The sequence below is a fragment of the Boleophthalmus pectinirostris genome, unplaced genomic scaffold (assembly GCF_026225935.1).
Source record: "Boleophthalmus pectinirostris isolate CB_2022bp ecotype Guang Dong unplaced genomic scaffold, ASM2622593v1 HiC_scaffold_3, whole genome shotgun sequence".
In the NCBI taxonomy this organism is placed as follows: domain Eukaryota; kingdom Metazoa; phylum Chordata; class Actinopteri; order Gobiiformes; family Gobiidae; genus Boleophthalmus; species Boleophthalmus pectinirostris.
The window spans coordinates 41,725,101-41,744,133 of record NW_026571299.1 but is presented as its reverse complement, the minus strand read 5'-3'; the positions used below and the strand labels follow the sequence as shown (position 1 = coordinate 41,744,133).

The window sequence follows — 19,033 nt, the reverse complement described above, 5'->3', positions numbered from 1 at the left end:
GGGGTATGTTATTACATTTTAAGTCTGTAATTATTTTTTTTATTTGAAAGTGCTCTGTTTACCTTTAAAAACGATGTATTATATATTAGATGTAAAGAACAAATCCTTCACTAAATAGTTATTATTGCTCTGTTCCTCTCTGCCCAAGTCCCATCTTGTTGTGGCTGATACAAAGAGACACCCTGCTCCCCATACTCCAGAGCTGTATTTTTAGAGTGCATACAGGAGTAGCACTGGAGGGGGTTTTTGAGGGTCTTTGTGAAAACCCTGGCGGAGGTGGGCGGGGGGACGCCTTTTATCTGCCTGTTTCAGCGTTTAGAGAGCCGGTGACCTGACAGCCGCTCTGCCCAGACCTTTTTTGTTGTGTGAGAAGTAAACAAAGTGGTGTATCCTGTCTTTGGTAACAGGGAGCGGCACACAGCTTGGCAGTGCCGCTTTTAGTTCCCCCTCTTTGCATCTTGTTTGACAACTGGCCCTCTATACACCGTAAACAGTAGTTTATCCTGCCAGCATCCTGTTCTGTCCCAGCCCAGGTATGTTATTTGAGCTGCTCTCAGTAACCAAGTTCCAGGGAAACAAGTTACAAAAGTCATACAGTTTCCATGGTAATGACAACACTTTTGTATAAACACTCACAAAAAAGTCATAACAGCACAGAACACAAATAATCACTAATCAAGTAGTCAAGAAAATTTGTAATACGTAATACATATTTTTATGCAGCAAATATTGTGTTTCACAGTAGTATTTTGTTTCATGATTCAAGGGAAATTTTTACGTAAATCAACTGGGTTTTTGCTTAAACACAGCAATCGTAGGCGTATAGTATATATAGTTTACATAAACATGGATAAAACACATGGAATTGTATCCTTGCCAGAATAGTTTTTGTAACCAAAAGTATTTCCATGTAACATAAATAAATACATTTGGGACACAGTTGATTAAAGATCTTAAGAGATTACGGTATTGAAAACATGTCTAAATGGGTCAAAGATAGTGTCTTTCCTCTGCGCGCTGTAATCATAAACAGCATCTCTCTTTTGTTTTGACTGAGATGAGAATATTAGATAATTTCCTTGTATTTATTATTATAACACTGTCCGTTTTTGGCCCTCTCCCCTTTCATATCACTTCCACTTAGTTGCAGAAATCCCCTATTGGCAGTGTATTGAGCACATGGCCTCTTGATGTTGGAAAACGCAGCCCACAGATGTAGTGCTGCCTGTTTATGAGACAGTCCCCTGGCTCCACAGCGGGCCTGGAGACTTGGGAGAGCTGCTCGGGTGGATATTAAACACTTTGATTTAGTCACACATTGTTTGCTGAATTATGAATGGGTGTAATTAAATTCCTGTGGCTCTTATTATGGATGATTAACAATGTTGTTTCATTGTTTGTCATTCGCCGTGCGACTCCTCGTTAATTAAGAGCAGCGGAGATGCATGGGCTACCTGTCTTAAGTGGGCTCGCAAAAACGCCTGCAAAAAACGCTACAAAATTACACTCTATGGGGACATTTATTGGCTTTTGTAATGAATATTGTTTCAGCCTGCTATAAACCTGGTGGTCTGCTGTTGTTCTTCGTTCGTGTTTAATGGAGAGACTTTATGAATGAATGGAGGTGCACAAATGTTTAAATTACTTGGACACAATTGCATATGCTAATTGACCCCAAAATACTGTCTAGAATACAGAACCATGTGTATTACTTTGGTGAGGTAGACCAGGCACATATCCCGTTGTAACATACATACAGTAACACTTTATACATTTATAAGTAATGATACAGTAAGTAATTGTGTAGACTAGGAGAATAGTTATCGTTTTGTTATGTGTGGTTTTAATTGGTGTATCCCTTGGTAATATTGTATAATTCCTTTGGTAATTAGTTGGGTGAACAACTGGTTTGAGCCCAGTTTAGTCCAGATTTAGACATTTAGTCCTATCCTAGTCCTAATTAAGTCCTGTTCTAGCCCTAGTTTCGTCCTGGTCTAATCTAGGTTTAGTTTTGTGTTCAGTCCCGGTCAGTGTGAATCTACCCATTGTCCCTAACTGTAGCTCTCTCTCCTCTCTCTGCAGCCGCAGGTGTCGGCCCAGCAGTTGGCCTTCCAGCAGCAACTCCTCCAAGTGCAGCAGGTCCAACAGCAACACCTGCTCAACCTCCAGAGACAGGGCCTCCTGAGCATCCAGCCGGGCCAGGGCAGCCTGCCTCTGCACCAGCTCACTCAGGGTCAGTACACCACAACACCATGTCTCTGCTCTGTCTACACAACAACTGCACTGGACAATAGTAACTAAAATAAATATCTTAATTGTATTTTTTTTTTTTCATCTCAGTAACAATTTTCAGAGAATATTTTAACAATGCATCAGTGTGTGCTAAAATGTGATTGTGCATTGGTTGAGATTCAAGTCTAGCACAAAACATGAGGACCATAAAACTAACTACAAAAGGGCAGAAATATCACTTTATACCCAATTTGGGAGATTTTTAGTTTTAACAATAGATGATATACTCAATATTCTAATTTTGCACATCTCCAGTACATCTGTTGCAATAATATCAATTCATAGGTATATCTTCCACCTCTTTGGACAAATACTCAAATATGAATGATTTTTCCAATCATAATATATAACGTATTTGTAAATAACTTTTAATTAATTTATCATTATTGATGACAGATAGATAAGTGACACCTGTGTTATTACTTATGTCCAGTGTCATTTTGTTGGTTCATATAGTAATTCCTGAGCAAATTTCAGACATACTAATACAAGCACTGCATGTTTGTGTGGTTTCTCACACTCAGACCACACCTATTGTAAATGCTCACTCAACACTTCCCTCACTGTGTAAATAGTGCATTTGGGCCAGTATGGTACAGTAATCAGTGGTAGCTCTAAATAATTCCCACACATCTCTTCTCTCATTAGACTGGCATCTCAAGTCCTGACCTTCAGCCCCTCCACTACACTGGCTGTTTGTTCCTAAACTGCCAGTGAACTTGTCATTGTGAAACCAGTTGTTCCTTGATAAGGAGTCAATACTGTTGTTTGGTCAGGAAGTTGTTTGCTGTATTTACTTTTTAATATTTTGCTAAGGAGTGGTGCCATTGTAACAAAGACTCCATCACAAGAACATGACATGCACTATTCATGCCCTACAAAAGCAAACAGTTATGAAATAACAAGATAAGGGCGATAAAGGCGGGAGGGCCCGAGTGCTTAGGTAATAGACAAACACAAACAGAGTTTGTACAGTGCTGTTATTGTTTGGACTGGAGATTCAGCCCTCCAATCATAGACCTCTGCCATAGGCCCAGGCGTGTACCTTCTGCTCAGAGGATCACATGTCAGGCTGGCAAATACACACACCCCTAGAGTAAAGCATTAGATGTGCTCCAAGGCTACAAACAGGATTCTTGATACATTTTATTGCCCTTTAAAGAACATCTGGTTTATAATAAGTCACTATCATTATTTCTAATGCATCATATCAGCAGATACTGCATTTAGCAACACACAAGACAAACACACAGACAGAGTTACACCTACTGTTTTGTGCACTTTACATTAAATATACTAGTTTATTATAAGCACTGCCTTTATTCTCTTTGCCGGTCTGAATGTAACTTTTCACTGATGATACTGATACAACACTTAAACCAGCGCTGGAGGCTCCCCACTTGTCTTTCTATTCTACACATTTTCTGCTTGACTGTTTGAAGTTATTGATGACCTTTCTGTTTTCCACATGACTAAATTCTTTCATGCTTCAGCAGCCCAGGCTATGCTGCGCAGATATGATCTACAATATTTAGCTGTAGCAGTTAGCAGTGTGTTGAAAGTGAAGAGTCCCACACTGTTACGATCCTACACTCTCCAACTGAAAATAATAGATTAACCTATATATATATATATATATATATATATATATATATATATATATATATATATATATATATATATATATATATATTTGTTATTATTGTATAAGAGATTTAAAAAACACAGTGTTTGATGAGTTTAAAAGGAAGAGATGCCTACACTTTTCAAATAAAAAGAACCTAAAATAATTGCAATGAAAATTTGGTGAAAGCATTTCCTACTAAAGAAAATATTCCCCAAAATAAGTGTGCCTTATCTATATTACAAATCTTATCTCTTCTCATAAATTCTTTTGACATGAATGCCATTGAAGCATCCAACCCATATTTGTCATCCATTGTCTGGGGAGAATATAATGTGTCATAAATCTGATCTTCAACATCCCCTCCTCACTAACAGCGTGTCCTCTTGACCTGATAACTTACTCACTGGTGGCTAAGGCTTTCATGGCTCAGATATTCTTGCTATTTTGCTGCAATGATCAACCAGATTTTTTGCAGTTAATCAAAGGTACGTGCCAGAGCTGATATTACAATGCTAAAAAAAACAACGATAATAAACATAAAACATAACATAATGATACTTACAAATTCTTAAAATAGTCAGTATGAAAGAAGAAATATTGCACTTGTGTTAACCTTTTATATAATAATTAAACACCTAAGAAATGAGTATTGGATTCCATACTAGCATTAATATGGAATCAAATTGATCCATCTAAAGTATCAAATTGTATTCATATTTTCACAAAAATAAGCAGACATTTTACATTGTATTTAGCAATAGTGATATAACATCTGATTAAAAATACATCTGTTCAACCATTGACCTCACTTGCTAACATTAACTTTTCACGCAACAGTGCTCTGAAATTCAAATATCATCATTTTACATTTAGATTACCACTACCTACCATATTTATGTACTTTAATTTCAGAACAGATTTTGTTCCATTCTTGAAGTCAGAGCATTGCGAAAACCGCACCACACAAGATTGACCAAAATTGTCAAGAAAACCGAGTTGGCGCTTGTACACAACATCATTTAAGTTGTCTGGGAGAGGCCAGTGGGACAGTGACAAGACAAATTTGTGTGTAATGTGAAAGCAAAGAATGTGCATAGCCACAGCGGTACAGGGGGGGTAGACTCCTGTCAGTGATTGATACATCAGGCAGCGGGCCGGGGGTAATAGTTCCTGCTGCATTTGGACAGGACATCTTTCAGAGCGGAGAGGTGAGGCGTATCAGCGGGCCAGTGATTACCGCAACATAAACAGGGGTGGCGTAAAGGTCCCAGCCCAGGAGTGAACAATAAACTAATAGCGATGTCACCGTACCCCCATGGCACGGACACAGCCAGAAGTATAACAGCTTGCTCTAAAAACCCTGCAGCAACGCGCCCATTTTTTATTTGGGGGGTGTGATGGCCCGCAACTGATGTCATTATGAACCTTAAATCAACTTTCTGCTTGCTTGAACATGGTCACCTGGGTACAAGGGGGACAAGGACAGGAAAAGGTTGAAGAGCTCAGCCCGTCTCTGTGCCAGCGCTACCTGCCGCGCTAAAATTGAGTTGGGAGGCCGGTGATCAATCAAGTGTCCCAACAACATACATTTTTTAGAGTGCTTGTCCGTATTCCCCCAGTTGTAATGAGCGGAATGCTTGTGTTGAAAAATGGAATCATGAAAGATAAACCAATCTGGCATTCAAAAGATCGGACAAACTCGGAAGAGGAGTTCCGGTGTCATTCCGTGTCCCGTAGTAATCAAATGGAGGCTCTATCAGAAGGCCCCAATGTACTTGTCCAAACGGAAGCCCTGAGAGACATTTGTGTAATAGTATTTTATTGTCATTTACGTGGAATCATGAGGCATAGATGTTGCCGAGGTTGAAGAGGTGATGCTGTGAGCTGTAAAAAGACGCGGCGTATCCAGGAGTAGACAGCTCAGTCCCAGTCCGTTAGCCCGCTCATCACAGCGTTCTATCCGCTGTGGTTTTGTCTGAGTAAACAGCGGTGCTGGGGTCACCAGGACTGCCGGGTAATTGAGCCAGCGTGGGCCGCCCTGTCAAGCACATCGGCTAAAAATACATCGCCCACTGTCACCGGGCACCAAGTGGGGGAAAATGATTGTTCCCACTGTCCAAGCATAGGACACACGCATCAGACATGACCTTCCCTCTCCAAACTAACCATCAGACACCAAAAAAACACATTTGGTATAGAATACGACATACTATAAACATACTATATGTGCTTTTTATACTTAGACAAACTTCATCTACTATCGATCCACAAGGGAAATAATTTGGACACAGTCGCTCAAACATCACAATAAATTGAATAACTATGAGCAAAAATATTAATGGTAATAATAAATTCAAAATAAGTAGCAAAAATAACAAGAGACTGGTGACAAAGCATAATTATACAATTCTATAATTTAACCAGGTTACCAGATTAACCAAATTTGCACTTTCAATTGCCACTTTCAGCCAATGTTTAGTATTAAAGTCTAGTACTAATCTTGTTCATTGTGGCAGAGTTTGTCAGTATAAATGAAATTGGTAGAAGAAATGTCTGTTAAATGCCTCATATAGATCATGAAACCAAAAAGGCTCATGATAATAATGCAACTGAGTGATCAGGGGATTAGCATGTTATAACAAAGGGTTGATATCAGGCATGTTTAGCCTGCCACAGAAGTGCTCTTAGATTAGCTCATGCCGAGGCACCAGGCAGAATAGGAGAGAATACACGTGGGCAGAAAGGAGGCAGCATGTTGAAATATCCCAATGAGGAAAGACGCTCCTTGGAACGTGCAAAGGTTATTGATTTGTCCTGCAATCATTTCCTGCTCTTTGATATGCAAACCATCTCGTGTGAATTTACAGCAATCCTATCAGACTCATTTCACACTTCTTAGCCCTTGCGTCTCTCTGGAGTCCTCCGCCTCATTAGGCCAATGTTCTCCATTACCAGCATAATTAAAATCTTTAGTAGCTTATCAAATTAAAAATATTTTGCTGATCGTATTGAGATCTTCACCTCTCAGTTATTTTCCACAACAGGAATAAATTAAGACTAAGCATTTTGCACATTGTGTTACAATCGGCCATTTGAAATGGGGCACTTCTGGTATCTATAGTGCAGCTGATGAGAAATGGGTGGAGGGGTTGGTCTGGAGAATATAAGGAGATAAGCGTGTGCAAATCATCTTTCATTTACCACTGCTCATTTTGAGAATGGATTTAATTAATTGTAATGTTAAACGAGTGGTCTTGGCCATTTGCTCTGCGGTTCCATTCACCACACAGCCCTCCTCTCTCACCCGGCTTTACACATGTGGCTTATTTAAGCACACATTTGAATAGTCATTACAAATCCCCAGACCCCATTAACTCTTTCTCCAAGCTGTGTATTTTGATGGAATTTAAAAAGCACGATGTTTTTCACCCAAGAGGGTTAATCTTATTTTGCGTGTCGGCTTTAGCCTTATTTGTGTCAAACACAAGCACACACTTTACAAAAATATATATATATTTTTTGCGTCTTCAAAGGGTTCATTTTCAGATGCACAAACATATTATTATCCCTCTTCATCCGCACTTTGGCCCGGAGTGGTGGGATTGCTGTCAGTTATTGGCAAATAACACAGCTTCTTTTTTAAGCTTCTTTCAGGGATGTTTAGGTAATTTATCTTGCCAATAAGACATATCTTTGTCCAACACGTGTAAAGTCAGTAAGAAAACACAAGAGACAGCAGTAACAAAAAGTGACTTTCAAATATATTTTTTCTCACTACATGGAACAGAAATGTGGACTAACTGAAAGGTTTCCATTTTGTTCTTGAGTGACTATAACCTCAAAGTATGTTATGTGGTCCTTAATTTTATGATCATAGTCTACACACTATATCATGACAGTCATGAGGAATAGGGGAAAGGTGGATCAAAATCGTGAATGCTGTTTAAACATTTCACACCCTCAGGTTTGATCCTCAGATCCTAATCTGACCAAATAGAGGAAAATATATTGTCAGTGACATGTTTCTAACCTTTAACATTTTGGTATCTTCATTACTTTCTTGCTTGAATGCAAAGGCATTGGTGTCAATTGAGTGATTTTTTATTTTTATTTTTTTTACATGACTCATTGTATACCAAGTTGCTAACAGTCATAATTTCCTCCCTAGACCTAGACCGCTATGAAAGTGGAACTCTCCATACCCCCATGGCAAAAGCTTGAATGACAATTGCCTGTAAAAATACACAATAAAGACACACTTTTGATGTGTGAGTAGCTCTCAGAAAATGTCTTCTAGGGATGTTTTTTTTTTTTTTTTTTTCAAAGGCTTGTATGAGCAGCCGCATGCTTGACTCAGTAAATGAGCTTTAAGTCTTGTGTGTCAATTGGAGGCGGAACAGAGCGTTAAGTATTTTGCACATTAATGCGCTTGTGAAAATATTACCCCAGGGTCTCAGCTCAAAAGAGGGCTGCGATGTTTTCTAGTGGTGCTATTGTAAACTTTTTGTTGTGTGTGTGTTCTGCCTGCGCCTCTGCTGCTGAAAGAAAATGACGGTGATTATTCAGATTTCATGCCATGTCTGGATGTTAATTATTTACTCTGGGCATGTAATGGGTGTGAATGCCAGGGATTTGAGTGTACAAATACGCTTCACATCACGGGCAGAGACAGAGCAAGGGGCTCGCTGTCACTGCAGTACCCTGTAGTGGAATATTGTCTAATTAATACTGGGCTTTGTTTACAGATACTTTGATTTAATTAAGTGATGAAGAGCAAAGTCGGATTAGCTGTTAATTGATTTAATTATCCAATTTGTTTGTCTCAGGCATGATTCCAGCCGAGCTGCAGCAGCTGTGGAAGGAGGTGACGAACACTCATGTGAAGGAGGAGCACAACAACGGCAACAACAACGGCCACAGGGGGCTGGACTTGTCCTCCCCCACCCCCCCAAAGAACCCCCTGCTCACCCAGCACACCCCCTCCAACGGACAGTACCTGAGTCACAAGAGGGAAGGGTGAGTTCATGGTCACGTACTTGTGTTGTAATAGTTAGCGCTGCCTCAGATTTGTGGCACATGTCTATCCAATTGCTTTCATTTGTTCTGCCCCCATGGATATCACAATCATTGTGACAGGTTCCAGTGCAATTATAAAGAAAAGAATAGACAAAATGGGTTGACAGACTAGCTTTTATCCAAGCATTTTCTTTTAATGTTCAAAATTATGCATGGTGTATTTTATCAGACTCCCACTTCACACATACCACGGCATGAAAATAAATATGCCATAACTACAGTGTAATAAATGTTCAACATAATGCTGCACGCTCTTTGAATGAGTCCATGAGGCGGTGAAGACTAAATGTCAACATCTTTTCACAACAACATTAGTAATTCGATGTGGAGAAGCCTTCAGTGTCATCTGTATCTAAAGCAAACAGCAGTCTGTGTGCCATCTAATCCCATTTAAAATAGCCATTTCTCACCGGGACCCGCTTGACTGACACGTCCCTAGAGTTTGCACACAGATTAGTTTTAATTTATAGTTTCTAAGTATTATTTCCATTAAGGTCAACACTTTTTCTGGTTGCAATTGGGAATTTAAGCGGAACACCTGGAAGCATTTCAGGGATTTAGAGAATTATGTTCACTGAAATGGGATCAACGCACGGTTAATAAGACGAGATATTGATCCGCTTCGCTATTGTTTCAATTCGGAAATGGCAGTTGTAATCTAAGCCACATTTGCCTCTGTGTGTATTTCTGGAATGGAAAAAAACAAAAAAACAAAAAAAAAACTGAACTAAATCTTGACAAGGAACTAGTTGGCCTTTAGAATCCATGTCAGCTTGAGATTAACAAGACCAACAAGTTCTTACAGTAAATGCCAAAAACACACAGACTGGAGGCGTATGATATTCTGTAACACAGGGTGAATCATGTGTGAAAAGGCATTTGATCGTCTCCTCGAGCTGTTTCTGCGACTTGGAGGAAGGAATTAATTTGGCATCTTACACGTTTGCTTGTTTTCTTGCACCAAAGGCTGATCTTTTGAACTGTTGGTGTGGAGCCTCAAGGCACCGTGAGCTCAGTGCCTAACATCTGACTTGTGTTTTAGTGATCAAAACCTAGACGTCATATTAAAAAGCCTTGTCAGTGAAAACATGTTTAGCACACCAAACCAACAGGCTTATGGAGGTGAAGAGGGGCAGCTCGAGGGCCGGACATGAACACTCACAACTCGGGCATATGCGTAATAAATCTCAGTTGTGTTTTACAAAACAAAAAGAAATGACTTACATAGCACAAGTTGTTTATGAGTGCAGTTTTGGTCAGGCCAATCCATGGGCCATTCATTTTATGTTCATCTGCTTTGTGTTTCATATTTATTCATATATTGAAGTTTATCTCTAAAGAAAGTCTTTGACTGTGAGATGAAGTAGATCCGTGGATAGTGCCTATTTAACTTTTGCAAAGACTGGTTAGCCATTTTACTGAACACTGGGATAATATTGTATTGACTATTGACCAACCTCAAATTCCTTCATAGAGGCTAGTCACTGCAGTGTCTTGCTTTATGTACAGAGTGAACGAGTATCAGAGGATTTAGACTGACAAGTATTTCTTCTTATTGCACATACAGTTATGGCACTGAACCATCCCACACTCAAAAAATACTTTAGGTGACAGAACCTCGATACTCCCAGTGCTTTTGCGCCAATGTTTGACTGAATGTCTACTGTACTTTTCTGAGGAGCTGTGGCTAAATCACAGGGGAGTGATCCTGACTGGCTCACTTCATCACACTCTGTCCCCAGCCTGTGGAAAGGTGAGCGTTAATGGCAAGACAAGGCACGAGCGGACTCAGCTGAGGACTGCAGACAGAGTGCGCAGGCTGGCAGGGCTGTTCTCTGCACTGACTGTCAGAGATTAAAGAAGATGTCAACACCAGTTTAACACGAGCTTAAGTGAAGAAGGCACACTCCGACTGAATATTCTCCATGTATCTTAGATCTGTCAAAAAAGGGAGCAGGTGATTCTCATGCACCCATCTAGATTATACCTAGTCCATGCAATATGCTGCTCTGTGGCAATGAGAAGGAAGCAAGAGAGTGAGAGAGGATATTCAAATTATGTTCAAATGTTCTGAGATTGTCATCCAATTTTAAGATGCTGCTTATTTAAAAACTGTGCAGCTATATTGACTGTATACTATATATATAACAAAATGATGGATATTTGTTGACTAGAATACAAGCTTCTTAACATCATAGGCAAAAAAGTCACGTGTTTTTATATTTTGTAAGAAAGGAAAGTGTGTGTATAGTCAAATGAATATCTTGCCTGCATTTGGTGGAACAAACCAGGTCCCTGTAGTAGAGTCCTCACCCTGAAGACCAAGAAGGCTGCCTGTCTAATCATCTGCAGTGGTGACCCCTAAAGATCCAAAGATTCTTTCAGTGGATTGTTTCTGTATTTTGACAAACTTTGTACTTTTTGCCCTTTGAGTTTTGGGCCTGATAATTATCATGAAACCAATTAACTGTTGTGGTGTTAATTTCAGAACACTTTACTATCAAGAGCATTATTTCTCCTTGTTTGATGCTGCAGACTTACACTAATTCTAATTATCTCTATGGGAAGAAACATGAAACACAAGTGTGACTATTCAAAGCAAGGGCTCAGAAAAACGCCTGTTATAATCCAGGGATTTGAATAATCAGGTTGGAGATAATGGGCTGGGCCGGCCCGGGTGTAAATAGAGAGCATCCACTCATCCTCCCAGCGCTGAACTTAATGAACTTTTAATTGATGTGGTTTTGCAAGTCCTTTTGTCATGCAACAGAAACAAGGCCCAGTGCTGATGGGCACATTTTCCCGACCGGTTTCAGATTGGTTTACAGCGGGGCCTAAGTACCATGTAGTTAGTTTCATGTGTCATATAAAATCTGGCCAGGCACAGCGACGCCTGCAACTAAAACCTTAAGTGCATCCACAGGAATCACTCACCGGCTTTGCACTTCCGTCTTAAGGAAGAGGGGGAGAAATTCAATCACTGCCGGATTGACACGGCCAGGGAAGACAAGGCATGCGTTTAGCTGCTCTTAGTTGTCTCATTGCACATTTGGCCTGGCAGTATTTTTGTTTGTGCCTGAGCCCTCTCCATAGCAACACTTCATCTAACCAACTCATCTTTACTCACTGATTTGCTTACTTAAATAAAATGTCCTTGATCTGTGTCTGACATGAATTCCCTTTTCAGTGGCGTATCAGCTTCTGTTGGGGGGAGCATCCTCACAAGGCACTTGGCCCACTTTATTTCCCAACAACCATCAGTAACCGCAGCTCAGGGACTGTAACGTAGCAATCTGTTAAGCAGATAAATAATCAGATTTAGCACAGCTCTCCCATCTCTCCTGCCTTTCATTTATCTCACAAAGGGAAAAAATACGATAATTAAATCATTTATGGTGAATCATTCAGCCCTATGAGGAGAACGGTGAGTAAACATTAGAGCGGTTGGTTAGTTGAAGGTGGAAATAAAGAGAGCCTCTCTAGGTGGTTTTCAGATTTTAAAAGTGTGATGATGTCATATTTCCAGATTGATATTACTGATTACCTAAAGAGTCTGCATTTAAACTGTATGAATGCTGCCCCCATCTGTATTTAATATGATTGGCCAACAGAAACCCAGCAATACACTGACATTTAACATTATCATGTTTTCAATGATAATAGCAGATTTTATAGACAATTGGCAGCTTGTAGTTTTGCCAATCAAACATATTAATTTAATAGAGATAGTATGAAAACTCCACCATTATAATACTGTTTAGCTAGCAATCTATATCATTTAGAAATTCCACATTGGTTCACAGCAGATAACAGCAGATGTATTGGGATCTGTGTGTAATAGTGCTTAATGTAATATAATCAGGCTCACTCCTCAATGGCGAGACACTGACCCAGCACTATGGACATCAATCGTCCCATTTTCTCTGATGGATCGAGCCCATCAGCGCGCCACGCCATACATCATGACTTGTTTATGGCCCAGAGCATCTCATCAAAAGAAGTGAAGTAGAAAACAACTGGCGCGCAGCTGTGGAAGGCTTCTCCTGACGTCTGTCTACACATAAACACTGTGCAACACCTGGATGCTGCCGTAGCAGTGCTCGGCGGCCGGGCTCTCCAGGCACTTTAATGTTCCTTCGTCTCCAAAAGGAAGCTGATGACATGCTTTTCCTCATTTCTGCTACAAGATCATTTGAGTGTTCTCCCCCTGGGCTGCCTGACAATAACAACATCCTGACAGGCCTGTTATGGGTGCAAGTCGAATTGAACGCAGTGCAAGCAACAAAGACATGATTTTCCTATCTTTTTGATACTCCTTTTCATGTGGTTAGAATTTTGTAAGAATCCAAGAATTGTTTTATAACCCCTAATGCATTAACTTTCACTTGTTGTTAAGTGAGGCAACATTTCCTAAATCCTCTCGCACAGCCAGCCCTTCATTGTGCTTTGTGCTCATAGATTCCCTGCACACTCCACATTTCATTATCTTATTAATACAGAATTAACCAACAAGGCAGCTCGCAAGAATTAAAACGAGATCTTCTTAAATTAAAAAGCAGCCTTACCTTCACCCTGTCTGCACATTTCCTTGTTAAAAAAAACCTCATTATAATAGGTCTTGTGCCATCTATTTATTAGCTGTATCAAAACAGAGGTCTAAATGTGAATGCATAATTCATAATTGAATTTTAAAAATCTAGTCTTTTCAGAGATGGGGAAAGCTGCTAAACGCATTCATAAATGCTTGACTGCTTCCTAATTGCAATGCAATTATCACATGTTATGAACAATGTGAACTCTTAAACAAGTCATTATAACATACGAAAACAGGAGAGAAAGATTTCCGCCTTGAGGTGCAGCTTTGTAAACAGTGATACAGATGAGATTTTAATCATAACATCAGTTGTATTTAATCCAACAACATTGGATCAGAATTGTCACTATGACTTGTTCCAGTTGAGTTATAAGATATTATCCTGGTTTTCACTGTACAAAAATATCCAGGCATCCCATGGAAAATGTATTGGTTATACACTAAAAACAGTAATGCACTTCTCAGACTTTGGTGTTTTGACTTTTATTAGCAATGGTTTCTGCTACCTCATAGCAGTTCTGAAAACAGAAATATGATTTTCCACTGTTTAAGTATGGTAGTAAAACTGTACCATACTGACCACATCCTCTATCCCTACTTTCTGTTACTACAAAACAAAACATAAAAAAGCAATTTGTTTATTTCTGTATTCTTTTTCACCGTGGTAAACTACTTGCATTAATTTTAGCATGCAAGGGCCTCGATTGTCCTAAGCTATTCCCACACAGCAGTTATTCCCACAGCAGTTTGTGGTGTAATGAATCTCCCTATTCGGCCCGTTGTCTTCAAGCTCTGGGCAACTCCTCTGCAAAAGCACAAGCCACCACAAGCACAGGTGGTAGCGATGTAGGCCAGTCCCCCAGGCTCTTGTAGCTCAAAGTTGTGTGTCTTGTATAGCGTCTGCCTCCATATGGCAGGCTGTCTTGGTCTCTTAGCCGTCGCCGTGGTTAGCCGAAGCTGCGCACCTCTTGCCATATGGAAGATGTTGTAGAGTTTGTTTTGCAAGGGGGATGTTCCTGCTATTTAGACTGATTGTACACAGACATACGCTCCCCATAGATCCCCACAGTTGTGCTTGTCGTCAACCCCTTGGTGACATGAATTGGTCAGTAGATAAATTGTTTCCAGACGGCGGATGTTTAGAGTTGGTGAACAATGTGGAAAGCGGTTGATGCGTTTGGGATGGGGGGCCATGTTGTGGTACACAGGTGGGATTTGGGAAGGGTTGCAGTAAATAGCAGCTTGAGGGAGCCCCCTAGCTGTCTTGATCAAAGAGAAGTGCACCATGCCACGCTGCTACTAAATAATTACCTATTGATTTGGACTCACTGTCTCAACACGAGTGCGTCTTGCAGCTGTATGGTCAGAGATCAAGGTTAGATCACAGTGCGGACTAAGCAGTTGTCATGTTGTCCTACTGCAGGCCTGTCTTGTGAGTTGACATATCATGCAATGTCTCTTATTGATGTCTAATTCTGTCAATGCTTTTGTGTCTTATAGGTCCACACTAGAAGAGCCCTCTTCTCACAGTCACCCTCTCTATGGACATGGCGTCTGCAAGTGGCCTGGCTGTGAGGCGGTCTTTGATGATTTCCAGTCATTCCTAAAGTGAGTTCTGTCTGCACAACAAAGATCCTAACAATAGATGTTCAGTCCCTGTGATCAATTATTTATTGTTTGTAGAAAGAACAAAAATATCTAGACATGTATTGAATCGCTTGATAAAATGATATCTTCTATATTTGCAGTGGTGTCCTTATAATTTTGTATTACTAAACAAATTAAATAACATGTCAGAGATGTTAAAACAATATATTGTATGGAAAGAATAATTTATTTTTGTCTGCTTAGCCAAGACTTTACGTTTTGTGTAAAGACATGTGGTCTTGGCCCCCGGTCTTATCTCCCAGAGTTCAGATGGACTAGATTGACAAACGGATTAGCCAATCATAGTCTATTTGCATCAAAACAAAACATTGCTGCTTACAAGAAGTGAAAAACTAAATAACACAGAGCACAAAAAATCATTGTAGACTCCTGCAGAATCAATTTGTGAAACTTTAAATGCTGTTAATAAGAGGTGACAAAATTTTGATTTTGTTCAGAATTTCTCAGTGACAGATGTCCAATAGTCATGTTTGTTTCCAGTGTGTTACTGAAATAAAAGAACCTGACTGCACAGTTCCTTCTGCGTTGGCCTTGAGACCCGGATATGGTGACCAGACTTCTAGAATATAAAATGCAGAGAGACTCAGTCTGGACCTCAGGCTTCTTTCACAGTGGTACAGAGGGTGTAGTAGAGAGTCCACTAATTCAGCAGTTGGTGTTTTGATCTTGGACCGGTGCAATCTGCCATACTGTCTTTGAGTTAGACACCACCCACCTCTTCTCCAGCTGTCTGTGTATGCTGGTGTATGAATCAATCTGTCTGTGATTACAAGTACAGGGCATACATGATACTACAATCAAGTGCATTTACCTAACAAAAGTCATCATAAACGTATTCATTATTATCATATTCTTGCTGTTGTTTTTTGTCCACTTAAAACACTTTTCTTGAACAATGTTTGAGTAGGTAGACTTGTCACATAAACTGTCTCAAAGTCATTCCCCGGGGTAGAGTCTCAGCCCTCATGTCCTTGCATTGGGTCGATTACACGTTTGGTAACCCCAGACGACACACAGCCACTACAGGTGCTGCTGCTGCTGGTTGTTATTCTGGAGTGTGCCCGAGGTTGGCCCCGTCTTAACAAGGGTACTGTGGTGGGGTCTCCTTCTGGGAACCGCATGGGCCTCTAATTCCTGTGATAAGTGCAGTTCCCATGGTGACGGGGGGGCCATTTTTCCCAAACAAACAACGGTGGGATGTTTATCTGTGGCAGCCCACACTTAAGGCTCTCGGCGTGTTTGCCCTTGTCACTGGACGGTGGACAGTTGGATGGCTGTGTGTTCTTCTCTGTTTTCCCAGTAGAGCTTTTGTCTTTCTCTTTGCCTTCTCATGCCTCTCCCCGCTGATGCAAGTCTGGAGTTGACTTTGACGTGGCCGCACATTTTAGTACTTTAAAATCAGCTGTAGGATATGTAGATCTTGGCATTATGTACATTATCACTAGGACGCTTAGACTTGCAATAATATCCATACCTACAGCTTTCACAATGTTAATTGACCAATTCTGTCTAAGTCATTAACCCTGTCACATGTGCTAATCAAGACTCATTTTCATTAGCACAAATGCCACTTGCAAAAGCACATTAGATGTTCCTCGCTTCACTCCAGTTAGTCCTGTTGCTTATTTTCAAAATCCTTCAGACGTATTGATTTTATTTGCATGATTATTATTTTTTTTTTTTAATATACATATATATTTTTATCATGCATGATTCTTTATAATTTTTCTTTATCATGATTCTTTGTCGATCAAGCTACATTGGTTGACATTATGCCACCTGCTTGTCTCCATGGAGATGTTATTGCTTTGCCTGTTAAGTTCCACAGCACTGCATTAAACCTGTGTAACATGAGCATAGAACATGGTCTTGTGAGGCTACCTGCTTGTCTCCAGAGAGATATATAGTTTAAAGTCATACTGTGGAACATTACAAGTAAAATAAAACATTTCCACAGAGATAAGCAGCTGGCAAATCCTCCACTAGCAAAGAAGTGTACTTTTAATAGCTATGTGTACTGGAGTCCCTGTTTTCAGGTCACAGTGCTTTATAGAAAGTTATTTGTAGTAACTTATATCCAAAGATAACTTTTATTTTCTTTGCCTTTCCCATTGTACTTCTAAAGCTCTCTAAATGCAAGTTACCCCAGAATGCATTTGGGCTCCCTATCACTGGTATGATCTTTGCACCTTCTATGTCCAGGGTCTGTGTTTGTCTTGATGACTTTGTGTTTGAGTCAGGGGCCCAGTTTACTAAAGCAGCCGTGTGTGTAGGTAATGCAACACATAACAGCACCATGGTTACGGAGAGGATGGAAACATGTGCGTTGTGGCAGCAGATCAATGGCTCACTGTCACCCCGGATTAGGCGCTCTTTAAACAAGATATGACACTATTCCATTATCCTAAAACAAGCACTTGGGCCAGCATGCATTTTCCCATAGACACAGGACAGGTTGTCACAGGGTCAGCTGTAAATGTAGGTGCTTTGTTTCATTACTGTGATGGGCAGTTTTACACAAGAGAATAATGTGTTATTAAAATGCATGAAAAATCTCTCTTAATTGCCTAACTTTTTAGTTAGCTGTCAATATGCTATTATAAATGCACATTCAAAATAGGTTCATATTGAGCCAGTTGTTTATTCTATATTTTGGACTATATTACCTTTTACTTATGACTATATTATACCTTTAGAAATTTTACTATTACTTTTAGTTTGGGTTGGTTAAAGGTCAAGGATACTTACTTTCATCAAGAGAAAATTTTAGTTTGTATTAATCTTTAAGGAGTAAACCCCTAAGACACAATTTGGGCCTGTCCCATCCCAAGATAAAAGGTAAAAGCAAGCAAGTACCACAGAACCACTTAGATTTTCTGATTATGTTTTATTCAAAAATAGGTTAGATGAACTTTTTTACTTCTACATTGTAATGATGATTGTCAGTATTATAAGAATCATGCACTGAAGCAATCATACTGCATTACAAAGTAAATCAAATAAAATATAGATATGATACAGGCGTATTTTAGCTGTGGGACTGCCACGTCAAATCCATCAATGTTTATTCTATTCTGACATTGCCTCGCCCTTTGTTTATAGTAGAAAGGGGAATTAAATTCTGCACAGCCGGTACGGCTCGGCCTTAAAAAAGCGCCTAAGTGCACTCTGCTATGTTTTTACAAGTGTTTTTATCATGGCAACATCTTGTTTACTTTAGTTGCCTGCTCAAACCGCTTGGAACATGTTAAGAAAACATTTGGGGAGAGTCTCCACAAAGCTGCCTTTGTTTAACAGCAGGCGAGAGTGCAAGCAGCTCACCAAGGTGTTAACTCTCAAAGCCTTAAGCACTTCCACATGAATCCCAGCAACCGATACTGCAGGCTCGGCCAGAGAAGCAAAAATAAAAACAAAGGAGACATCAGGCGCGTACAAAAGACGTCTTATGAAGAGTAGTGCAGGACAGTCAGCAGAACACAGTGTACCACAGAGAGAAAGGTGAGGAGGACTCAAGCAGACTTAAGCTAACATGCCAACAGCAACACAAGTCCAAATGTTTGAAACGGCCATGTATTTATTTTATTCTTCAAAATAAACCCTAAAACTCTCGCACACACAGTGTGGTAAATGTAGTTTAAAGGCTGAGTTGTTGTTGTGTGGACATGTAGAGCAGAGTTCATGGCTAAACTCACTGCTTCAGAGAGGTCAGGACCCCTCTGTGCAGTGTCCTCTCAAAGGTCATCCTATCTCAGCAGCACCCTCTAGTGATGTCACTG

At 40.0% G+C, this 19,033-nt stretch overlaps 1 protein-coding gene across 11 annotated transcripts in view; it reads left to right on the top strand.

Annotated features, from left to right (window-relative positions):
* foxp1b (forkhead box P1b) overlaps window positions 1-19,033 on the top strand; it is a 156,302-nt gene that overhangs the window by 118,251 nt on the left and 19,018 nt on the right. For all 11 annotated transcript variants that reach the window (XM_055160368.1, XM_055160367.1, XM_055160370.1 and 8 more), the window contains 3 exons: window positions 2,083-2,233; window positions 8,746-8,935; window positions 15,090-15,197. In XM_055160368.1, coding sequence (XP_055016343.1) covers window positions 2,083-2,233; window positions 8,746-8,935; window positions 15,090-15,197 — 449 coding nt within the window. The remainder of the gene's footprint in view (window positions 1-2,082; window positions 2,234-8,745; window positions 8,936-15,089; window positions 15,198-19,033) is intronic.